This window comes from Myxine glutinosa, chromosome 2 (assembly GCF_964187855.1).
Source record: "Myxine glutinosa chromosome 2, kmMyxGlut1.1, whole genome shotgun sequence".
Taxonomy (NCBI): Eukaryota; Metazoa; Chordata; class Myxini; order Myxiniformes; family Myxinidae; genus Myxine; species Myxine glutinosa.
This window is the reverse complement of record NC_136262.1, coordinates 257,771,068-257,797,353: the sequence shown is the minus strand read 5'-3', so window position 1 is coordinate 257,797,353 and position 26,286 is coordinate 257,771,068. Positions and strand designations below refer to the sequence as shown.

Genomic DNA, 26,286 nt, shown 5'->3' with positions numbered 1-26,286 from the left:
GAGTTCCTTGGCTCAGATGGGAGAACCTGCCGGAAGGACAACAGTCTCTGCAGCATTTCACAAGTCTAAGCTTTATGGGCGAGTGGCCAGACAGAAACGACTCCTGAGAAGAAATATGACAGCACACCTGGAGTTTGAAAAAAGGCATGTGAAAGGCTCAGAGCGAGGCAAAAGATTTTGCGGTGGCAGAGGTAAATATATGGAAATGGCTTACATGACTTTTAAATATTTGTTTCCTATAACGATTGTTGCAATTGGCAATTGCTTTGGGGAAAAATAATCAGAAAAAACAGCATAAATCACGACCCATAAACATTTATTTTTTAAACGTACTATAGAATGATACAATCTCTTCATAAAATAAGCAAAATTGAGGTCACAGAATGAGCCAGTGCTCAGATTTACTGGTAATTTTAAAGTGGTGAAGCCACTGTTAGCCATGTCCTTCCATCCATCACAAAAATGAAGAAGAAGAACCTTTATAACCCACCACGTTTAATTCTAAAGTGTAATTCTAGAGATTTCAAAAGGGTGATTTTAAAGGGTAATTGTAAAGGGTTTTAAACCTTGATTCTAATGGGTTTCGTTTGTTGTTTGTAGGCTTTGCCTATTTCATATTAAAAATGCCAAACTGAACCGCTTCCTTCGGACACGGGTGCGATTTATTATTATTTTTAAACCATTGCATCACACTTGCAGATGGACTCAATAAACAAGCCAGGCCGGACAATTAAAAATAAAGTAATCGGGATGCAACAGCAGTACACTGGCCGATAACATAGTGTCATCATCAATGAGGAGCTGGCAGAACCATTTCAAGCCAGGAAAATCACATCCGACAAAACTGAGAACGAGATGGTCAGCACCTTCGTTCCAAATCACAGAAATTCTGCAGCACTTTTGCAAATGAACAGGAAGAACCTTCACGGTGGAAAAGGAAATACCAACACAAATTGTTTGTTCAGTATATGTACAATAACAGCTCTCTAAGTTGTTCTCAACAAAACAAGCATCCATCTCAGTACCTGTGCGATGAAACAAGTATGGCTTTGGATACCTAACCACATGTTACAGGTGGAGGGATTTTATCTTTTTTTCACGCTTGAACTATATGCAAAGTTTTAAGAACTGCTAATAATCAGTTCAACTTGTTTCTGAGCCACGCTTTTCTTGATATTTCCTGCAGCGAGAACAAAAAAAGGCATTTTTAATACAAAGGACTACACATTGTCCAACATCTTTCAAGACTTTAAATCTTCAAGTTTTCACCTCCAACAACCCACAAATAAATTAAGTATGAAAGCTTCACAATCAAACACTAACTTATATGTATATATATATATATATATATATATATATATATATATTTATATATATATATATATATATATATATATATATATATATGTCTGGTAAGGTGTCGGTGTGGACGTGAGTTCGGATCCATCAGAGGGTTGAGGGTCCATCAGGCCAGGAAAGGGTGTGGGAGTGATCGTGTGGGAGATGTTGTTGGTCGATGGGGTGATGGTGTGCATGTGGAGGCAGGGCAGGTTCGAGAGAAGTGTGGGTGTGGACGTGAGTTTGAGTCGGTGAGAGGATTGCATATCCATCAGAGCCGAATGGGGTGTGTGCATAAGGTGGGTGAGGAGGAGGTACAGCAACGCAGTGGGTTTGAAAATCGAGAGAAGTGTGGGTGTGGACGTGAGTTTGAGTCGGTGAGAGGATTGCATATCCATCAGAGCCGAATGGGGTGTGTGCGTAAGGTGGGTGAGGAGGTACAGCAACGCAGTGCCTTTGAAAATCGAGAGAAGTGTGTGTGTGGACGTGAGTTTGAGTCAGTGAGAGGATTGCATATCCATCAGAGCCGAATGGGGTGTGTGCGTAAGGTGGGTGAGGAGGAGGTACAGCAACGCAGTGCCTTTGAAAAGGGGACACGTAAGACGACCGGGAGAAACAGCCAGGTAGCAAGCCACAGTGTTGTATGTCCTGGGGTTGTACTTCAGCAGGGAAAGGATGTGAGGAGAGTGAAATGGCCAGGTATGGGAGAAAGGGAAGTATGGGAGAGAATGGATGGAGTGGTGTGTGGGGCTCTTCAGAGGTTGAAAGGAAGGGTGGAAGATAGATTGAGAAAGACGAATGGGATTGTGTTTGAGTATGTGTGTGTCACGTTTGGAATGAAAGTGTGTAGAGAGGGGTGAGAAGGAGGCATGTTTGAGCAGGAGGCACAGGGAGATCCATGAGTTGAGAATGGAGTTGAGGAGTTTGAATGGAAGATGGAAGAGGGCAGTGGAAGGGTAGAGGAATGGGCTTGAGGTGTTGACGAAGCATGTGAGGATGAGGTTGGTGAAGTTGAAGAGAGTGGAAAGGATGAAGAGGCGAAGAAAGGTGAGGCAGAGGAAGAGAAAGAGGTTCTTTGAGAAGCCTTTTCAGTTTATGAAGGATCTGTTGGAGCCGTCTCGATGTGGTGTACTGAAGGTACCAAAGGAAGAGTTGGAAGGTCCCCTGCGTGTCACGTATGCAGACACAAGGAGGAACGAAGTGGTGGAGGACATCGAAGGATTGGTGAGACCGACAGAGCCAGGTGTTCCATTTGATTTGTCAGAGCCAAAGATGTCTGAGGTTGAGGCTGTTTTGAGGAAGGCAGGGGCGGCATCGGCTCCAGGACCAAGTGGAGTGCCATACAAGGTGTTTAAGAGTTGTGAAGGCATCAGGCAGTATCTGTGGAAGGCTCTGAAGGTGGTATGGAGGCAAGGAGTGGTGCCCAGTCAATGGACTAGGGTGGAAGGAGTTAATATTCCAAAGCAGGAGGAGGCTGTGACACTGGAGCAGTTTCGACCAATATCATTGCTCGATGTAGATAGGAAGATATTGATGAGTGTCTTTGCGGCCCGGCTCTCAGGCTTCATCAGAGGGAATGGTTTTGTGGATGGTTCTGTGCAGAAGGCAGGAATACCAGGATCACCAGGATGCGTTGAACACTCGGCAATGGTCTGGCAAGTGTTACAGGAGGCAAAGAAGCAAAGGAAGGATGTGGCGGTGGTATGGCTGGATTTGGAGAATGCATATGGGTCAGTGCCGCATGCCTTGATCAGGTATGCCATGGATATATTTTGGGTGCCGGAGATTTAGGGATTTTTTGATGGCATATTATGATCAATTTTGGATGCGGTTTGCGACACAGTCCTATGTAACAGAGTGGCAGAAGTTGGAAGTGGGGATCCCGATGGGATGTACCATCTCCCCTATTTTGTTTGTGCTGGTTATGGAGTTGTTGATACGTGCGGTGAGTGGACATGGGAAAGAAGTGGAGCTGGCCCTTGGTCAGAGGTTGCCAGCAATGTTTGCTTTCATGGAGGACCTGACAGTTGTCCAACAGTCCGCTGACGCAGCAGTAGAGGTACTGGGACGATTGGAAAGGTTGATGCGGTGGGCAAGAATGGGATTTAAAGCAAGAAAGTCGAGGAGTGTGGTAGTGAGACGAGGAGTGTGGTAGTGAGACGAGGAGTGGTGGATAACATTCACAGGTTTGAGCTGGGAGGGGAGGTGGTTCCATCATTGGTGGAGGCCCTTGTGAAGAGGTTGGGAAGATGGTATATAGTGGAGTTGAATGATGTGGGAAGAGTGGAGGAGGTCAGAAACAAGCTTTTGAGAGGTTTGATGAGGATTGATGGGTGTTTTGTTTTTTGTTTTGTTTTTTGTATACAACATCGAGGCTCGTGAAAGAGCGAACATTAATCACACAGAAAGACAAACCGACACATAAAACATATAACATCGGGAGCGGTAGACAATATGGGGAGAGAGGGGGAAGGACACAAACACAACATTTGAGAGCAGGGACCGAGAGACATGGAGACATCGAGAGATCTGTGAGAGGGAGAGGGCTTTGGAGGCGGGCATGGGAAGTGGGGTGGGGGTGGGAGAGGTATAAAACATATGGACACTGCCAGGACTTCCAGGAAAGAAGTTGGAATTTCAAACAAGGTGGATCTGGGGTGAATTAGCGGGTGTAGAAAAGATCAAGGTTTTGGATGGGGGAAGATAAGAGATGGTGGTGAACAGCTGTTTTAAAGACCTGGAGGGAGGGGTGGGATTGAAGGGAGTGAGGGAGTTTGTTCCAGAGGCGGGAGAAAAGAGGAATGAAAGAGTGAAGGTGAGCAGAGAGCCGAGATTTCGGCAGTTTAACCATCAGAGGGTTGCTGGCAGATCTTGTGCGACCTGTAGAAATATTTGTGGGACAGAGCACAGAGAGAGCTGGGGGTGCAAGGCCGGAGAGGAGTCGGTAGAAGACAGAAAGACCACCTACCTGCGCCTGCGGTGAGTGAGTGAAAGGCCCTCAGAGATAGCTTCATCGCGGGAAATTCAAATAATTCTGAAAGCTTTGGTTTCAACAGCGTGAAGCCGAGCTAGGTGTGAGGCAGGAGCACCGGCCCATAGGGGAGAACAGTATTCCATTGAGCTGCGGATGAAAGCCTTGTATGTGGTGAGGAGCTCAGGTGTGCCGAGGAAGGACTTCGCACGACGACTGGCACTGACGACTGGCACCCAGTCGGCGACTGGCTTTGGAGGCCAGCTTGGAAATGTGGTTTTCCCAAGAAAGATCATGGCAGATAGTGAGACCCAAAAGCTTGAGCGACAGAACTTCTTGGAGAGGATTGTTGAGAAAGTAGATGGGAGGGTTGTCCAGTCGATCCTTTCGGAGAGACATAGTAAGAGTGTGAGATTTGTCAGGATTGAAAGACATGTTCCACTTGTTTGACCAGTCTGTGATTTTGTCCAAGTCTTCAGAGAGTGAGGAGGCTGTAGACTGCCGATCTGAGGGAAGAGGAATGGAGCGGCAGAGAGTGGAGTCATCAGCAAAGAGATAGAGAGGATTTTCCAGAGAGTCGGAGAGATCATTGATAAAGACCAGAAAAAGCACAGGGCCCAGAACACTGCCTTGGGGAACTCCAGCCTGAACAGGAAGGGGAGATGAGAGAAATCCATTCAGGGCCACACGTTGACTACGACCAGAGAGGAAGTCCGCAGGCCATGCTTGGAGATTTCCATGGATACCATAGGAGGAGAGTTTGGTGAGCAGAGCTGGGTGCCAGACCGTATCGAAGGCACGTGATATGTCAAGGGAGACAGCTCTGATTTCCTGTTTGGCATTGAGGACCTCCATCCATTGTTGAGACAGCAGAAGCAGCATGTCCAGAGTAGAGTGACCTGGTCTGAAACCAAATTGATGATCAGAGATCAAGCCATTGGAGAAGAGGAAAGATTTCATATCCGAAGCAATGATGGATTCCATGACTTTGCTGATAATTGGGAGCAGACTGATTGGTCTGTAGTTGCAAGGATCTGTTTTTGCACCTTTTTTGTGTAAAGCGGTAATGTTTGCTGATTTCCAGGATGCTGGCAGATGACCTTGAGCAAAAGAGAGGGTGAAAAGAACAGAGAGAGGGTGAGATAGAGCGGCAGAGCAGGATTTTAGGACCCGTGGGCTGATGCCGTCTGGTCCAGATGCAGAATCAGAGTCGAGGTTAGACAAAAACTCCTCCACCTTGTCAGGAGAGAAGGACACAGAGTCCAGGAGCAGTTGGGTTCGACTGGGAAAGGTGGGAACAGAGAGAGATGGGTTTGGGACTAAAGATTTTGAGGCAAACACAGAGTTGAGGCATTCGGCTTTGTCAAGTGCGATGTCAACTGTGTGGCCATTTGAGGTAAGGGAGGGGATGGAGGGGGAGCAAACACCAGAAACGGATTTGACCAGACGCCACCAGGATTGGAGGAAGGAGACAGGTTTGAGAGTTAATTCTTGAGTGTGGAGAGATAGTGCTTCCTGGCACTCCTGAGGGTAGACACATACTTGTTTCGAGCTTGGTGGAAGGAACTGAGATTGCCTTCAGTTGGATTAGCCTTCCAAGAGGCAAAGGCAAGTTGTTTCAGGGCAACTGCCTCACCACAAGATTCAGTGTACCATGGACGGGAGGAAGGGTAAGACAACTGAAGACGAGATGGGATAAATCTGTGCATGAGAGAGAGCAGTTTGCTTTGGAAGAATTCCCAGGAAGAATTGATGTCAGAGGCAGTGGAGATGGGAGACCAATCCAGACGATTGATGGCTGCTTGAAGAACGTCCCAGTCGGCCTGAGTGAAATGCCAGACTCGTCGACGCTGAGGAGGCTCTCTGAGAATGGCCAGAGAGATGTCCACTTTGACAAGCACATAATCAGAAGAACCGATTTGAGCAGAAGAAGAGCAGCAGACATTAGCAGGGAAGTTTGTCATAACCAAGTCTAGAAGAGAAGATACTCCATTGGCTGAGATCCGGGTCGGGAAATTGACAGATTGTGTCAATCCCAGTGAGTCACAGAAGTCCTTTGCTGAGGTGCCATGACTGGTGAGAGAGGAACCCACACCCAACCAGCTGGCATGATGACAGTTGAAGTCACCACATATGAGGAAGAGAGAGTTGGGATGAGTGGATAGAAGTTGGTCCATGTTGTCAGACAGTGAAATGTAAATGGAGTCGTCACTGTTTGGAGGACGGTACAGAACACATATGAACAAAAGGTGGGAGCGGAGAGGAAGCCGTAGCCAGAGGTACTCCTGGGGGTGAGGAGGAGAGAGGGCAGTGCAAGGAGAGTGAGGAAGAGAGTTTTTGATAAAGATAGCTACCCCACCACCAGGACGAGGTTCAGGTCTATCATACCGGAGGAGGGAGTAACCAGGAAGAGATATTAAGGAATCAGAGACATCTTGAAGGAGGAAAGTCTCTGTTAAGCAGATCAAGTCTGGATTGTCAGAAGCAACCTGTATGGAGAGATCAGTCATGTTTGAGCGAAGGCCCTTGATGTTTGAGGTCCATACCGTTAATGAAGAGAGAGGGGGAGCATCGGGTACAGGACAGGGGAGGGGAGGAGCAGGGTAAGATGAAGGATGAGAGGGGGAGGTCGGAAGAGCAGTTGATAGTGTGTCAGAGATTACAGAAGAGTTCCAAGAAAGGGAAGGATGAGGAGGATGAAAGGTTTGATGGTGAAGGGATGAGGCACAGTGAGGGGTTGTTTGAGGGGGGGCAGAGGAAGGTAGAAGGTTTGGGGGGGGGGGTGGAGGTATGAGATAGAAGGGAGATGAAGTGGGTAGGAGGCAGCTTTGAGGAGGAGGGGGGAGGAGGGAGAATTGGAGAGGAATGGTATGGGGGGAGATTTGAAAGGGAGGGGTTGGGGGGGAGTTTTGAAGGGGAGGAATGAGGGGGGAGTTTAGGAGGGGAGGGGTGAGGGGGGAGTTTAGGAGGGGAGGGGTAAGGGGGGAGTTTAGGAGTGGAGGGGCAAGGGGGGAGTTTAGGAGTGTAGGGGCAAGGGGGGGATTTTGAGGGGAGGGGCAAGGGGGGAGTTTAGGAGGGGAAGGGCAAGGAGGGAGTTCAGGAGTGGAGGGGCAAGGGGGGAGTTTAGGAGTGTAGGTGCAAGGGGGGGGGGGGGGATTTGGAGGTGAGGGGCAAGAGGGGAGTTTCGAAAGTGGATGATTAATGAAAGACGAACACTGATAACAAATTGGGTTTGTTGCGATTTTCAAGTTAGCAATCCGATTCAGAACGATGGAGGAGGGGTGGAATGAAAGTGAATTTAGACCATGTAGTGAGGGAGACGTAGAAGAGATTGAATTTCTTTTTTTTGACGTGGAATGAGATTGAGAGGAATTTGAAAAAAGCCTTTTAAATAGGAAGAAAAACAGCGTGTTGTCATATACCACTGAATAAAACACTGAAGGGGAAAGGTTAAACATATTTAAATAATATTAAAACAGAACCGTAAACAATCTTGCATGCACAAAGTACCAACGGGGGGAGAGCCGAGAGGGACCACCACGAGTCACGTGGACAGAAAAAAGGTGGATGGCAAGGAGATAATGGGGGCGGGGCGAACAGCACACCTGGACAGAAAGTACAGGATGAGAGAAAGCCAAGGTTTCTGAGGAGGTTTGCCAGGTAAGTTGAAGGTATGGTGTTTGAAGTTTGGATTGATGCCATGAGTATTGTGGCAATTGATGATGTACGATATTGCGATTGGGCATGTAGAGAGGATGGAGGTTGTGGTGAGCGGGTTTCTGAGGAGGTGGTTGGGAGTGCCACGCTGTTTGGCGAACATTGCCTTTTTATGGTCAGGGTGGAAAACTCCAGTTTCCCTTGACATCATTAACCAAGGAGTTTAAGGTGGTGAGGGCACGGGAGTTCATGATGTTGCAGGATTCAAGTGATGCAGTGGTAAAGAATGCTCTCCCAGAGAAGAAGGGAAGTCGGAAGTGGTATGCAAGAGCAGAGGTGGACGAGATGGAGGAGCGGTTGCAACAGGAGGAGGTCATGGGGATGGTACAGCACGGGAAGCATGGCTTGGGGTGGATGAAGCATGAGCGATGGGGGAAAGGCATGTGTGAAAGAGAGGAGGAAGATGGTTGAGAGGGAGGTGAGAAGACAGGAAGAGGAGGGGAGATATGTGAAAGCAGTCAGACAGGCACAGCAAAGTGCTTGGACTAGGTCGGAAGGTGTGCGGGTGAGGATGTTGAAGTGGCAAGAGATTTGGAGGATGGAGGCAATATTGTTGAATTTCCTGTTGTGGGCAATGTATGATGTGCTTCCGTCACCAGTAAACTTGAGATTGTGGGGGTTGTTGCAGGAGGAGACATGTTATTTGTGTGGAGGTGTGGGAATGGTGCAGCATGCACTGAGTGCATGTTCAGTGGCATTGGCAGCAGGACAATACAGGTGGTGACATGATCAGGTGCTGGCGGTGGTGGTGCAGATGGTGCAACAAGAGGTGCTGAGGTCGAGAGAGAGAAGAGTGGAGAAGCAGACTGATGGGGGAGAGGTGTGGTTTGTTAAGGAGGGCCAAGTGGTAAGAGGTGGAAAGAGGAGGAGGTGGAAAGCAAGAGGGCTGTCAGATGCTTGTGATTGGCAGGTGGTGGCAGACCTAAAGCCACAATTGGTATTCCCAGAGGAGATCTGTGTGACAAGGTTGCGGCCTGACATTGTCATTTGGTCAGGTGCAACACAATTTGGTCTGTCTGTCTGTGTCTGTCTCTCTGTGTCTGTCTCTCCGTCTCTCTGTGTCTGTCTCTCTGTGTCTGTCCCTCTCTCCTCTCTCCGCTCTCCGCTCTCCGCTCTCCGCTCTCCTGTTTTTTGCACGAAGGAGGAAGGGCACCATATTTTTGCTTTGGTGTGCTGGTGATATTTGTGCGCTTTTGCAGGAGCATGAAGTTTTTGCTGCTCCGGCAGCATCTTGACAGAAGCGGTCAACATTTGGGCTCATCATGGAGCTGGGGTCCACGTTGCACTCGACGGTGAAGGCAAAAGAGGGCCGTCTTGAATGCTTGCCTCATGCCTGGGCGTCTTCAATCCATGGTGCTGGTGCCATTTTGGGGCGCTCTGGCGTGGGAGACATCGGACTGGACCATCACAATCACCTTTGCAAAATAACTCATTGGGACGAGCTAAGTGCATGAAAAGGCCATTTTATTTTCCCCTGTGTGTCCGTTTCAGTGTCTGCGTGGAGGATCCTCAAAGTAGGAGTTTCAATGAGTTGTTACCACAACATTATTTCGTCTTTGATTTATTTTCATTAAATCATTATTGTTGAGTTTATTGTGGAGTTTATTGTGGCACATTTTGTGGTTTCAGAATAAACCGGTGTGTTCCGTTATAACCGCTTATGCTAACCCCTGCTCCAGCAGGGAAAATGGCCTTAAAATGCCTGTTGTTGTTCCGTTATAAACCTGTGTGTTCCGTTATAAACGCGTGTGTTCCGTTATAAACGTGTGTGTTCCGTTATAAACGCGTGTGTTCCGTTATAAACGCGTGTGTTCCGTTATAAACGCGTGTGTTCCGTTATAAACGCGTGTGTTCCGTTATAAACGCGTGTGTTCCGTTATAAACGCGTGTGTTCCGTTATAAACGCGTGTGTTCCGTTATAAACGCGTGTGTTCCGTTATAAACGCGTGTGTTCCGTTATAAACGCGTGTGTTCCGTTATAAACGCGTGTGTTCCGTTATAAACGCGTGTGTTCCGTTATAAACGCGTGTGCTCCGTTATAAACGCGTGTGTCCCGTTCAGGTAAATGCTTCGCATTGCTTATGCGTTCAGGTAAATGCAAGCATGGAATAAGGGCGTGCCATGTTCCTCGATGGGACAATGTAAATGTTCTGGTGGAATCCCAGAACCGGGCCAGGAGGCGAATACTGGAGGCATGGCACACTGGCGAAACGAGGGCAGTGATGACAAAGGAGACTGTGGCGTTATCACAGGCATACGGACCTCTCATTCATAAATACCCCAGAGAGACACCGGTGCTGGTAGGAGGACAAGGACAAAGTGGGACAGAACAGGCGAAAAGGACAACACAAACACAATACACCGTTCAAACATGCACGAAATACTTGCAACACAAGCCTGTCACGGGTCAATGGTCACGAGGTTTCGCAACACAGCTCTGTGATTGGTTGACAGAATAGGCCAACCCCCTTCCCACAGGTATATCTGGGAGGAGGTAAACAAGGGAATTACTCTTGATAAAGGATAGTTGAGGCCAAGTGCACATCGGGTTGCTGGCCGAAACGTTGAATTTTTAAGACAACTATACTACTGTGTTCAAAAAGTATCCGACCTTTATTTTTCGTGCGTAAAAAAAAGAAGCTAGGGAGGCGTTGATTGGTGCACGTATGTAGGCGATCCTAATGCGCACGCGTGAATTTTTTCCCACCTGCAGAAGCTGTCAGTCGACGGCAGACCGCCGATGAGTGAGGACATGTAAGTGAGCGCCGTCGGATTTTCGTTTTTGACAAAATGACGGAAAAACTTGAACAACGCTACTGCATCAAATTTTGTGTAAAGCTTGGCGATTTCCAAGTGGAAACGATCCGCAAGATTCAACACCGTTCATTCCATTATGAAGGAGGATTTGGGCTTCAGGAGAATCTCAGCGAAGTTTGTACCAAAGCTGCTAACGATTGAGCAGAAGCAACTCCGTTTGGAGATCGCACAGGACATGCTGGAGACTGTGAACTGCGATCGCAGCTTCCTCAACACAGTGATCACTGGCGATGAGTCCTGGGTTTATGGGTACGACCCAGAAACCAAGTTGCAGTTTTGATGCAAGTTTGTTGAAACACAAAATTTGATGCAGTAGCGTTGTTCAAGTTTTTCCGTCATTTTGTCAAAAACGAAAATCCGACGGCGCTCACTTACATGTCCTCACTCATCGGCGGTCTGCCGTCGAATGACAGCTTCTGCAGGTGGGAAAAAATTCACGCGTGCGCATTAGGATCGCCTACATACGTGCACCGATCAACGCCTCCCTAGCTTCTTTTTTTTTACGCACGAAAAAGAAAGGTCGGATACTTTTTGAACACAATACGTACAGTCACGTGAAAAAGTAAGTACACCCCATGTAAAGTTTTGACTTTTTCAACATATTTCAACATACAGCTATTTGATCTTCATTTCAACAATATTGAGAGATAAAGGTGATATAATATAACAAATATCATGAAACATTTACATTTTGTAGTCCTGTTGGTGTTTGTAGTCCATCCCTGGTGTTGGCTTAGCGGTTAGGGTGCCGGCTTGGGATCACAGGATCCTGGGTTCGAATCCCGGTCGATCGCTGAATTAACGCCAGGGGGGTTGACTCAGCCTGTCATCCTTCTGAGGTCGGCAAATTGAGTACCAGCTTGCTGGTATGAATGATCACGGTGTGTACCCCGATTAAGAATAGGTACACCACATCCCTGTGCATCGTAAGAGCGTGACCAAGGGTTGGCGTCAGGAAGGGCATCTGGCCATAAAAACATTGCCTCAAACAGGGAACCATGATTGTCATGGGGCCCGCAAGGATAACCCTCGCTATAGCGGGGAAAATGGCCCTAAAACGATCATTCATTTTTCATTCAGTCCATTGTATAATTTAAATAAACATAAATGCAAATTTCGCATGTGGAAAAAGTAAGTACACACTTGGCTCTAATAGGTGGTATTGCCCCCTTTGGCAGAAACAACCTCAAGTAGGCATTTCTTATAACTGTCTACCAGTCTCTGACATCGACTGGGAGAAATTTTTACCCACTCCTCCATGCAGAATTCCTTCAGCTGTGCGATGTTTGAGGGGGTTCTTGCATGCACAGCTCGTTTCAAATCCCCCCACAACATCTCGATGGGATTTAGATCCAGGCTTTGACTTGGCCATTCCAGAACCCTCCATTTCTTTCTTTTCAGCCATTCCTTGGTGGATTTACTGGTATGTTTAGGGTCATTGTCATGTTGCAAGGTCCACCTTCGGTTGAGCTTCAACTTTCCGACAGATGGCCTCACATTATCCTCAAGCACCCTCTGGACAATGAAAAATTCATAGTGGATTCTATGATGGTGAGCTGCCCAGGCCGTGATGCAGCAAAGCTGCCCCAAACCATAATATTTCCACCACCATGCTTTACAGTTGGTATCAGGTTCTTGTGGTCAAATGCTGTCTTTGGTTTTCGCCAAACATGTCAGTAGGATAATAATGTTGTTCCTGGACCACCCTCATTTTCCCATTGACTTACATGTTAATTTTTCTCTCACCCTCATTTCCCCTTAACACCTCTATTTCTCCCACCCTGTTCTTTATGAACCTTTTAGCCTTTTGACATACTCTTATTCTCAATGTTGTTCATTAGACCACTCAAACAATGATTCTACGAATATTTGCTCCCTCTCACTCTCTTAATATCAATGATCCCGAGTAGACCACTCAAACAATGATCCTACAAATATTTGATTATGTGTGGGAAATAATTTAATTATCTTACCACTACCATCACCATCTAATACATTAACAAAAAAGATGTTTGAGTTTGGTTCTTTATTAAGATATTTTAACTGAGCTAAGATAAAATGATAAACCTCCCTCAATGTTCTTGTTTGAGCGCCTCCAGTGCCACACACCATTTTTAAATTAAAGTATATATTTTCCTGACAACCATCAAAGTTTTCTGTCCACTCAAAAATATTTCCATCTTTTTTACCCAACTCACTGGTATTTAAATTAATTCTTTTATTTGTTTTGTGAACTTTTCTACCAGTTGCCTTTTCAATTATACCTATTTGATATTTTTCACATTCGTTATGTTTACCATTTATATACCAAGGTTGATTACACCTCCACTCTTTAGTCTGGTTGATACTTGGTTCTATCATTTATTTATTTATTAAAAAGGCGGCGGTAGCCTTTAAAATCCCTAACCCCATTATCTTATCACTTATATATCTTATCACTTATATATCTCATCACTTATACATCTTATCACTTACAGTATATACAGACTTGGCATTTAATATGGAATATTTTTTTTTTCTTGACTTGGGTTTACTTTCTTCACTCAGTATATCAATCTGGTGAGTTTCTTTTACACTTTCGTGATTTATTTGTTAAAAGAACCAAGTCACTGATTGTCTGTCGCAGCAAGAAGTCAACAACAGGATTATATCACAGGTGGCGTGGCAAAATGTACGGACAGGTGCATTTGATGATTGGCTTCACAGTCGGGTATACAAGGGTTGTTGCGTTCTGTATTAGTGGAAAACAACTGCTGCACGTCTCCAAAAGTTATTGCCGCTTCCTCTGGAGATGGTCCATCAACTCGACAATGCTGTTTGTCATGGAGTGGTGGCTTTACGAAATTACAGCATGAAACAGCGTGCTATTGCTCGGCAGTATGGCATCACTCAAGGTCAGGTGTCAAAGATCCTGAAACGAAATGCTCAGAGGGGTGTCCCACCTCCAATACCGAGGCCAGGACGTCCCCGCAGAACCACAAGGAGGGATGATCGCCAGCTGCACCGGTTAGTCCGCAATGGCCGTACCAAGTCAGCTAATCGGCTTAAGGCTGAGTGGCAGTAACTGACAAATGTGCCTGTATCCAGAAGGCTAGTCAACCAACGACTGGTTCAAGCAGGCTATCGTGCCAGGCGTCCCCTGAGAAAGCCACACCTGACCAGACGACACCGCCAGCGCCGATTGCAGTGGGCCAGAGAGCACCGTCAATGGCAGCCAGGACACTGGAATCACGTGATCTTCAGTGACGAGTCTAGATTTCTGGTCTATCGTCACGATGGCCGCGTCCGAGTGCGCATAAAAGTGCATGAAGCCTACAACAAAGATTGTATAGTGCCAAGAGTCCAAGCTGGAGGTGGTGGGGTGACCGTTTGGGCTGCTTTTCATGCAGGGGACAAAACTGACCTCGTTGTTCTGAATGGAAACCTGAACCAGTTCAAGTACAGGGCCATTCTGGAAGAAACATTGCTTCCATTTGCTCGTGCAGCCTTTTGAGGAAACTTTGTCTTCCAAGATGACAATGCACGGCCTCATCGTGCTCGCATTATCCAACACTTTCTTGCTGACCGTGGTGTAGAGCATATGGAGTGGCCTGCCATGTCCCCGAATATGAATCCGATCGAGAACTTGTGGGCAGAATTAACGCGTCAAATCGACCACTTGGACCAGCAGCCGACCTCTGTGCGTGAATTGCAGCAGGCTATTGTCACTGCATGGCAAGCGATTCCTGTCCAACCCTTAGCAAATCTCGTGAACAGCATGCCTCAACGTGTACGTGCTCTCCTGAATGCTCGTGGGGGTTACACGAAGTACTGAACTGTAATTTTACTGTCCGTAATCCCAGTCGTAATTTAACTTTTGTTTTTGTTAAAAAAAAAATTGGCTAATGAGCAAAATAAAGAGATACTTCTGGAAAACGTACAGAAGTTTAACACAGTACTGTCCATGAATTGAGTTCGATATCAGTTTACATCACTTTCAAGGATCAATTAATTTTTTTCGAAATGGCAAATGTGGTTTTTGTTTCTTTTAAAGGTCACATTAACAAAATCTAGAATAATTTCAACATAATTCCAATGAACTTTTGGTTGTAAGACATCTTGAAAAGTAAGTTCACCCCCACGAAAAAATATTCCATATTAAATGCCAAGTCTGTACTTATATAACCATAAGGGAGACTATCAATTCCATTTTTTAAAATAAACCTCTCATCATCAAAAGCCCCCAATGCTTTCTTATTTATCTCTTCTGTATATAATTGATGTTTATAACTTCTTATTCCATTAATCTTTCTAAACTCTTCTTTCTTTGTTGTTAAACAGTTATAATAATCCTTAAAGTTTATTGTTTCTTTAATAACATTTTTCTTTACACCTTTTAACTTCTTATCAGTCTTTTCAATGTTATTCACAATGTATTTATAAGCATAAGCCTTTGACCTCAATCCCACAAATTCACTCATAACATATCCTCCTAATTCATCCTTGAACTTTCCAATCACCTTTTTATTTTTAGAAGAGAACAACTCACTCTCTGGACTGTAATTACTTGTATCATAGATATTAATGTCCTTTTTCATGTCAAAATAAACATCATCAGTATTAATTTTTAAAATAAAACTATCTGTATCCATATAAAGTAGATTAACATCATTTTGATATTTCTTCCTCAAGTTATTGTAAAAGTAATCATACATCAAGGACTTTGATAAATCAAGTATTGAGGTTCCAATGTAAATAGGTTTGTCCACCTCAACGCTTTCTCTCATCAAATGTATCGCACAAAAGTTTTCCGTAAAAACTTCTACTCTCGAGAAGCTTGGTCTGTTGATTAATTTTGATGCTTGTTTCCATGATGTTGATAAACGAATGTTTTGTCTCTTTCTAACATTCTCCATCGTTTTTCCAAATACAGCATTATTCATCAATTTATAAAAGTCTTTCTCAAAATCTGTTTTTGACTCTGTTCTTCTTTGTGTATTAAAATCAATGTACTCTTTCAACCAATGACTGATTAAACTTGAGAATCCTATGTATCTTTTCAACACGGAGACCCTTTGAAAGACATTGTCTCAAATTTCTTTGATGGAGCACATAATTTTTCTTGTTGTATAGTGTTGTTAGAAGCTTCTCTGACACTTTACCCTTTACATTAAATGATTGTTGATAATCACTTAACCACTCCTTCTTTGGACTTTCCTTTTCACAGCAAATGGGAGATATTTGTGTAGGTTATAGAGTTCCTCTGGATATTTCAAATCACTTCAAAATAATAACCAACTTTTTTTTCATCTAATTCAGCTTGTGTAGAGATACATACATCTTGTAAAACCTTTTTGTAGTCTTTTTCCTTTACCCATCTAAGTTTTCCATAAGGAAGAGCCTGAGACATTGCCCAGCCATAGAGGTTGTTCGCGTCATAGTACATCAAGTAAGAACTCTCTTTCGTTGAATCATAATTCGGAAGATATTTGTTATTTGCTTTTGCGTATCTGCTCGAGCATACTTGTGAAATTCCACCTCTTTTTGCCTTTTCAATCATTAAAAGCATATCGACATCGGTTATCAAATCCAAAGCTTGTTTTGTCATTTTTAACATTGCACTCCAAGCCAATCCAGGAGCAGTGTAATAGTGAGCAGGATCCAATCCATATCCAGAATGACAGATTGTTCTGAAAGCCTCAAACACATCAGCCAACAAAAGCACATCAGTTTTGAGATACAAATCGTGATACTCACCAAGATTCTTGATGTTATATTTTTTCCAAACATTTTGTGCGTGTACATAATCTTTATCAGATATATGACTATTATTTAATTTATTATAGAAATTTTCTTTTGAAGGAAGTTGTGTTTCATTGAATCTCTCAAATGAGTTCATATAGTCATAGGGATAAATTCCCTTTTGTGTTAGTAAATCTTTGTCTGAAAAATACTCTGAAAGACATGGGAACTCTTTTAGATTTTGAACCAAGTTAGCCAATGGACTTGTCATGAATTTAAATGTATCAAGAAATCTGATCTGAGTTATAGGAGATGTATGAATTGTTTTTGTGAATGAAATGTATTTCTGATCTGTGTTTGGAATTGCTGAAATGTGTCCAGATGTCTTTGAGAGTTCCTTGATAAATAGATGCGTATCATAATTAGCGTTGTTATGAAGAAAGACAGGAATGAAAGAGGGGAGTTTATAATTAATATTACAACTTTGATGAGCCGGACCTCTATATTTACCAGTGAGATGGCAATGATCTCTAACCTTTAGACCTTCACCAATTTTCTCCTCACAAATATGACAGACATTGTTTTTTATAAATTCCCTTTTCTCTTTACTCGTCAAGGACATTGGTTTATTGGTTTCTCTCATTATCTTTCTTAATCGAACACAGTCTTTTTCTAGTCGTTTCACAAACTCCTCTGGGGTATTTGAGCCTCTATAAACCACCTTTAGATGGTTAAAAAAAAAAGGTTTAAAATTAAAATAAAAAAAATTAAATTTCTGGTTTAAAAATGGTTTAATCTAATAATTCTGGTTATTAAGTTATTCTGGTTATTAGGTTATTCTGGTTAATTCTGGTCTGGTTATAATAATTCTGGTATTCTGGTTATTCTGGTTTAATTTCTGGTTTCATGATGGTTTAAAGAAAGAAAAAAAAAAGGGTATTTGAGCCTCTATACACCTCTAATTTGTTATATTCATCACCAACGGATGCTTTGATATAATAACAAAAACCACAAGGAGTATGTTTTTCATATTTATTTGTGTATGATTCTTCTGGATCTGGAGAAGCAGTATCAATTTTTTCTAAAATACTTTCAAAATCAGCATATATAACAAATGGATGTTTTATTGTTTTCTTTTCATCTTTGAATGAGATCTTTGAGCCTTCTTTAGGCATATTGATTACCGTTGATTTATGTTCACCACAATAATTTGAATGTTTATCTAATCTTTCTTGTGTATGGAAGAAGTTAAGACAACGCAAACAAATATATATTTTATTTGTTCTTTTACATACTTGTGGTTTTATTAATTTTGTAATATCTTTGATGTATGTATAATGTGAATTTTCCTCTGAATGAACATAAAGAAGATTAATATGAGTTTGATTATAATTTTCAGAAAACTTTAAAATCTGAATGTTGTTTGTTTCCGTCAGACCATAAACATTAACTGATAAATTATTCATCTTTTCAAATTTAGGAATATCATTAAAAGCCATTGGAAAATTTAAATCTTTTGTTTTCAATGTATTCTCATATTTTTTATAATGAGATACTCTTTCAACATGGCTATCTTGAGGATGTAGATGTGCAAGAATAGACCAGAGAAAACATTTATTGTCTTTATTTTTGATATTGATAACTGCTTTTCTATTTTTGATAACACTTGGTAAATCAATGTAAGAAGAAGCGTTTAGAGCAGGGGCGGGCAACCCCCGGCCCGCGGGCCACATCCGGCCCGCGAAGGCTTAGCGTCCGGCCCGCCACCCTGCTAGGCTTTATTATTGCAATCCGGCCCGCGGACCTCCCAGTAAAACTCATATCATTTGTAAATGTAAGAGTTTATATTTAGCCGGTCTGAATTCAAGAAAGGGACATTTTGTCTTCAGCACCGTCCTCTTCCGGAAGACATGCGCACGGGGAACTGTCTTGCCTAGACACCGCCTGCTTGCTGATAGGCGGTCTTTTCAAATCAGCCGGCATGTGATACGGACGTCCTTCCGATTCAGTCAGCTTGCGACAAACGTTGGTGTCTGGGACAAATAACTTGCAACAAAGAGGTAAGCGACGCAGAGTTCTCTAAACCTATTTCAATTTTCACTTTCTTTCAATTTGCTTTGTTTTGTTTGTTAGAACATGTTATTATCTTTCATTTGCTGCGTTTAAATAATTTTATTCTCCCTTTTTATTTGTAAAAATAAAAATATAACGAACTTTCTATTTGTAAAGAAAAAAATATATATAACGAACTTTCTGTTTGTAAAAGAAAAAAGAAATTGACGAACTTTTGTTTAAAAGGAAAACGAAATTGACGAACTTTTGTTTAAAAGGAAAACGAAATTGACGAACTTTTGTTTAAAAGGAAAACGAACTCTTTAAAAAAAAAAGTATGCAGACTGATTCATTTCCTGTATTTCAGTTTTACGGTGAAACTGTGTCATATTCAGCGTTGGCCACGTGCGCGCAAAATAAATACATTCATCTGTACAATTCGTCTTCCGAGATTTTTTGTGCCCCAGATTGCTTGCTGTTACATCATTTATTCATTGCTGATATACCTAATTTTCTTCCTTTTCAGCTCATCATGTCTGCGACCCAGCGTGTTAAGAAGAGGAAAGTGGACCTCGAGCGTCGGATCTTCAACCCTGAGTGGGAGAAGTACTTCTTCATCGAGCGCTTTGGACAGGCCCAGTGCCTCATATGCTTGAAGACTTTGGCTGTCCTAAAAGAGTACAACGTGCGCCGCCACTGGGAGACAGAGCACCGCTCGTCAAACTTCGCGTCGGTGTCTGCCACCGAAAGGAAGGACGCCATGGTTAGACTATCAGGCAACTTGGAGAAACAAACTTCACTCTTCCGCAAGCAGAATACTGAGGCCGAAAAGGTGACGCGCGCCAGTTATGAAGTCTCCCGCATCCTTGCTCGCCGAATGAAGCCATTCGCGGATGGGGACTTCATCAAGGAATGCCTCCTCGCTGTAGTGGACTCCGTCTGTCCAGAGCAGCGTTCCGCCTTTGAGAACGTGAGCCTTTCGTCCCGCACCGTTCGTCGCCGCATCGAGGATATGTCGGAAAACGTGCACGACTCACTCAAAACACGCAGCTCAAATTTCGTCGCCTTTTCCCTCGCTCTGGATGAGAGCACCGACACAAAGGACACGGCCCAGCTGTCCGTTTTCATCCGTGGCGTCACCGCTGACTTTCAAGTGTGTGAGGAATTCCTCCAGCTTGTCCCGCTGCGCGACACCACCACTGGGAAAGACATCTGCGACGCCGTGCTTCTGTGTGTTGATCAGCACTCCCTGGACCTCTCCCGTCTTGTGTGTGTGACGACCGACGGTGCCCCGGCGATGGTTGGTGAGAAGAAGGGCGCCGCTTCGCTGCTAGTGCGTCACTGTGCAGCCGCCGGATACACTCAGCCCATTAACAAGATGCACTGCATCATCCACCAAGAGTCCCTGTGCGCTAAGTCTGCCAACCTCGTTGGTGTCATGTCTGTCGTGGTGAAGGTCGTCAACTCCATCCTCTCCCACAGCCTTAACCATCGTCAGTTCCAGGCACTGATGGATGAGGTGAACGTGCACTACAACGACCTGCTCTACTTCTGTGAGGTACGCTGGCTGAGTCGTGGGGCCATGCTGTCTCGGGTGTGTGACCTACAGCAGGAGATTGCCACCTTTCTACGTCAGAAGAACCTTCCCCACGCTGATCAATTCTCTGATCCGCGGTGGCTAGCTCGCCTGGCCCTGCTCACGGACATCACGGCGCACCTGAACACCCTCAACATAAAGCTGCAAGGCAAAGACATTCTCGTGACAGACATGTACGCGCACATCACTGCCTTCGAGGTTAAACTGCGCTTGTGGGAGGCTCAATTGGCTTCTGGTCAGTTTGTGCATTTTCCTCGCCTTGCTGCATGTGCCCCTGACGATGTGGACCTGGGCACTTGCGTTAGTGTCGTCAACTCTCTACGTGAGGAATTTGCTTCCCGTTTTGCAGGAGTCAGGGTGCTGGCTGCGGACTTCAAGCTTTTCACTGCTCCCTTTGACTTCCCCGTGGAAGACGCCCCTGCCTCCTTACAGATGGAGTTGGTGGAGCTGCAGTGCAACGATGAAATGAAGGCGAAGTTCCGCACCTCTTCTCCATTGTCCTTCTTCCGCGACACCGTTCTCCCTTCTAACAATTTTCAAAAATACATTGCCCATGTCCAACGCATTGTGGCCATGTTCGGCAGCACCTACTGCTGTGAACAGCTCTTCTCGAAAATGAAGTACACGAAGTCTCACCTTCGCTCCCAACTCTCGGACCGCCACCTCAATGACATTCTTCTGTTGTCTACCTCAACCATCGAGCCAGACATGGAAATACTTCTTCATGGCAAACAGCACCAGCAGTCTCATTGATTTGTAGAGTGTTCAATGCAATTTTTGTACAATCTATTCATGTAAACAAAATATAGTAATTCTGAGATTTCGTTTTTCACTCCGGCCCGCGATCTCCTTCCAAAAGTCTCATCTGGCCCTCACTCTGAAAAGGTTGCCCGCCCCTGGTTTAGAGGATCTGATTTAAGAATATGAATGTCAATAAATAGTATCTCATCTATATTCCAACCACTTCCAGTAATAGTATGCTCAAGTTCTTGTTCTTGCTGGATAAGTTCAACATAAGTGGGATTAATCTGATTGTATGTTGTTATAAAGTGTGTGTCTGTTCTCATGTAAGCTAAATCAGTGATGTTTTCACCAGTGAATAGACAATCTTTTGAGATTTTTATTTTAATACTCATATAGAACTTGATTGAATTCAATTCGAGAAGAGTCTTTTCAACGAAGGCTTTCATTGATGGTTCAATAATCTCTACAGCTTCAAGTATTGACTTTGGACCAGGAGGATTAAAGTTAAAGATTCGAATCCTGATATGTCTTTTGAAAGCACCATCAGTATTTTTAATAGTAAACAATTTTGACAAGTGTTTGTTTGTTTTAAGATGGGCTTTGAAACCCTTCTTTAGGATATCTTCCAAAAAATAATTCCAAATTTGGATTCATTCCAAAAAATATATATTATACCATCTCTTACAGTTCCTCCTTTCTACATTCCCTAAACTATCCAGAACTCCACCCCTCCTTCAGTGTCCTCAAACGTATTTTTGACTCGAAGGTCTCAAACTCATTTTGCAAAAAATGTTCGTTTCCCATGAATCGTACACTTTTCAAAATCCAATCTCACCCCGCCCCTCCAAATCCTCCCCATCACCCATCCCTTTCAAATCTCCCCCCTTGCCCCTTCCCTCCCCTCCCTCCTAAACTCCCCCCACACCCCTCCCCTCCGAGACTCTCCCTCGCTCCTCCCCTCCTAGACTCCCCTCTCACCCCTCCTCCTCAAAGCATCCTCCCTGCTTCTTCCCCCTTCCAACTTTCACCTTCATCTCCCCCAACCTTCTGCCTCGCTCTTCCCCCTCCTCAAATAACACTCACTGTGCCTCACCCAATCTCCATCAAACCTTTTGTCCGCCCCATTCTTCCCCTTCTCCAAGCTATTCTGAAATCTCTGAAATCTCTGACACACCTTCAACAGCTCTCCCTACCTCTTCCTCCTCTTCCACATCTTACCCTACCCCTCCCCCCCCTGTTCTGGACCCGATGCTCCCCCTTCCTCTTCATTAACGGTATGGACCTCAAACATCCGGGGCCTTCGCTCAAACTTGACTGATCTCTCCATACAGGTTGCTTCTGACAAACCAGATGTGATCTGCTTAACAGAAACTTTCCTCCTTCATGATGTCTCTGATGCCTTGGTATCTCTCCCAGGTTACTCCCTCCTCCGGTATGATAGACCTGAGCCTCGTCCTGGAGGTGGGGTTGCTATCTTTATAAAAAAAACTCTCTTCCTCACTTGCCCTCCACTGCCCTCTCTCCACCTCACCCCCAGGAATACCTTTGGCTATGGCTTCCCCTTCGCTCCCACCTTTTGTTCATATGTGTGTTGTACCGTCCACCAAACAGCGATGACTCCATCTACATCTCACTGTCTGATAATATGGACCAACTTCTATCTACCCATCCCAACTCTCTCTTCCTCATATGTGGTGATTTCAATTGTCACCATGCCAGTTGGCTGGGTGTGGGTACCTCTCTCACCAGCCATGGCTCTTCAGCAAAGGACTTCTGCGACTCACTGGGACTGACACAATCTGTCAATTTCCCGACCCGGATCTCAGTCAACGGTGCATCTTCTCTTCTGGATTTGGTTATGACAAACTTCCCTGAAAATGTCTGCTGCTCTTCTTCTGCTCCAATCGGCTCATCTGATCATGTGCTTGTCAAAGTGGACATCTCTCTGACCATTCTCAGAGAGCCTCCTCAGCGTCGACGAGTCTGGCATTTCACTCAGGCCAACTGGCACGGTCTTCAAGCAGCCATCAATCATCTGGACTGGTCTCCCATCTCTACTGCCTCTGACATCAACTCATCCTGGGAATTCTTTCAAAGTAAATTGCTCTCTCTCATGCACAGATTTATCCCATCTCGTCTTCAGTTGTCATACCCTTCCTCCCGTCCATGGTACACGGAATATTGTGGTGAGGCTGTTGCCCTGAAACAACTTGCTTTCGTCTCCTGGAAAGCAAATCCAACGGAAGGAAATCTCATTTCCTTTCACAAAGCCCGAAACAAGTGTGTGTCCACCCTCAGGAGAGCCAGGAAACAATATCTCACCGTTCTCAAGACCGAACTCTCTTATCTGTCTCCCTCTTCCAAATCCTGGTGGCGTCTGGTCAAATCTGTTTCTGGTGTTTGTTCCCCCTCCATCCCCTCCCTCACCTCAAACGGCTTAACGGCTGACTCCGCACGTGAAAAAGCTGAATGCCTCAACTCTGTGTTTGCCTCTAAATCTTGTGTCCCAAACCCATCCCTCTCTGTACCCACCGTACCCAGTCGTACCCAGCTGCTCCTGGACTCTGTGTCCTTTCCTCCTGACAAGGTGGAAAAGTTTCTGTCAACCCTCGACTCTGATTCTGCAACTGGTCCTGACGGCATCAGCCCACGGGTCCTAAAATCATGTGCTTCCGCTCTTTCACTCCCTCTTTCTGTTCTCTTCACCCTCTCTTTTGCTCAAGGTCATCTGCCATCTGCTTGGAAATCAGCCAACATCACCGCTTTGCACAAAAAAGGTGCAAAAACAGATCCCAGCAACTTCAGACCAATCAGCCTTCTCCCAATTATCAGCAAAGTCATGGAATCCACCATCATTGCTTCAGATATGAAATCTTTCCTCTTCTCCAATGGCTTGATCTCTGATCATCAATTTGGTTTCAGACCTGGTCACTCTACTCTGGACATGCTGCTTCTGCTTTCTCAACAATGGATGGAGGTCCTCAATGCCAAACAGGAAATTAGAGCCGTCTCCCTTGACATTTCACATGCCTTCGATACGGTCTGGCACCCTGCTCTGCTCACCAAACTCTCCTCCTTCGGTATCCATGGAAATCTCCACGCATGGCTGGCGGACTTCCTCTCTGGTCGTATTCAACGTGTGGCCCTGAATGGGTTTCTCTCATCTCCTCTTCCTGTTCAGGCTGGAGTTCCCCAAGGTAGTGTTCTGGGCCCTGTGCTTTTTCTGGTCTTCATCAATGATCTCTCTGACTCTCTTGAAAATCCTCTCTATCTCTTTGCTGACGACTCTACTCTCTGTCGCTCCATTCCTCATCCCTCAGATCGGCAGTCTGCAGACTCCTCACTCTCTGCAGACCTGGACAAAATCACAGACTGGGCAAACAAATGGAACATGTCTTTCAATCCTGATAAATCTCACACTCTTACGATGTCTCTCCGAAAAGACCGACTGGAAAACCCTCCCATCCACTTTCTGAATAATCCTCTCCAAGAAGTTCTGTCACTCAAGCTTTTGGGTCTCACTATTTGCCATGATCTTTCCTGGGAAAACCACATTTCAAATCTGGCCTCCAAAGCCAGTCGCCGACTGGGCATCCTCCGTCGTGCGAAGTCCTTCCTTGGCACACCTGAGCTCCTCACCACATACAAGACTTTCATCCGCAGCTCTATGGAATACTGCTCTCCCCTCTGGTCTGGTGCTCCTGCCTCACACCTAGCCCGTCTTCACGCTGTTGAAACCAAAGCGTTCAGAATCATTGGAATCTCCCGCGATGAAGCTAACTCCAAGGGCCTTTCACTCACTCACCGCAGGCAGGTTGGTGGTCTTTCCGTCTTCTACCGACTCCTCTCTGGCCTTGCCCCCCCAGCTCTCTCTGGGCTCTGTCCCCCAAATATTCCTACAGGTCGCACAAGATCTGCCTGCAACCCTCTTATGGTTAAACTGCCAAAATCAAGACTTTCTGCTCACCTTCACTCCTTCATTCCTCTTTTCTCCCGCCTCTGGAACAAACTCCCTCACTCTCTTCAATCCCACTCCACCCTCCAGGTCTTTAAAACAGCTGTTCACCACCATCTCTTATCCTCCCCCATCCAAAACCTTGATCTTTTCTACCCCCACTAATTTCGGTCCCCTTGTGTTTTATACTTCTCCCCCCCCCCCCCCCCCTTCCCACACCTCCTGCCCCCAAGCCCTCTCCCTCCCACACTTCTCCCTGCTCTCAAATGTTGTGGTTGTGTGCTTCCCCTTCTCTCCCCATCTTGTCTTCCGCTCCCTCTTTTTGTATATTTTGTTTGTCTGGTTGATTTGTTTGTGAAATAAATGTTAGCTCTTTCACGAGCCTCGATTCAGTATACAAAAAACAAAAAACAAAAAAAAACAAAAAAATCTCTATTACAGAGACTACAATGTTTTTTGTTCTTAGGAAGTGGTGATAATTGATTTAGAATGTTGTAAGTGTGTTTTGCGGTGAGAATATGTCGTTTATAATATTTTACTTCCTTCTCGCAAGTATTACAATAAACCATATTTATAGCGTGAGAAAACGTGCTGTTTTATATATGAAACTATACTTAAAGTAAAACACTTATAAAAGAAAATGCCTTTTTACAGGCTTTTTATATATGAAACTGTGCTTAAAGTAAAACACTTTTTAATCACAAAATACAACACTAAAATTATCATCATCACTATCATCAAAGTTCAATGAGAACACAGTATCATCTGTGTACACTGAATTATCATCACTAAAATTACTATCACTATTACTCATTGATTCACTATCATCATCAATAAAGCTACTCTCATAACTATCATTTGAGCACAAACTATTAGTATCATAATTATCATTAGATCCTAGACTCTCAGTATCACATTCAGATCCTGGACTCTCAGAGTATTGACTGTTAATACCACTCATTTACATACCATTAAACTTCCATCAATATCTATATATTTTCTTTCATTAGAACTAATAACCACAATATTTTTTACATTAAATGTTATTTTCAAATAATCTCTAATAATCAGGGTACAGAATGATAGTTCACCACTAATATTCATATTATTAATTTCACCCACATCTTTGGGTCTATTAAAGAATATACAAATGTTTCCTCTAGAATCGTTGATGGTCTTATCATTCATTTTCAAAGCTTCTTTATCAATGATCTTTTCAAGCTTTGAGTAAATTGCCAGTAGTAGTGGAGAAACTTTTGTCAAATTTACTTTAATAGAGTTATTAATTAACATAGCTTGTCCCGTAAATTTAATAAAAGGACATGTTATTCTCCATTATGGGTTTAATCCAAAAATTTCCATATTTATCTTTGT

At 44.3% G+C, this 26,286-nt stretch overlaps 1 protein-coding gene across 1 annotated transcript in view; it reads right to left on the bottom strand.

Moving 5' to 3' along the window:
* Nucleotides 1-299: 299 nt before the first annotated feature.
* The window catches only part of AUP1 (AUP1 lipid droplet regulating VLDL assembly factor), a 92,557-nt gene continuing 66,570 nt past the window's right edge, over nt 300-26,286 (bottom strand). Inside the window, exon 12 of the mRNA XM_068105832.2 lies at nt 300-1,180. Within this exon, the coding sequence (XP_067961933.2) occupies nt 1,144-1,180 (37 nt within the window). The 3' untranslated portion in view covers nt 300-1,143. The remainder of the gene's footprint in view (nt 1,181-26,286) is intronic.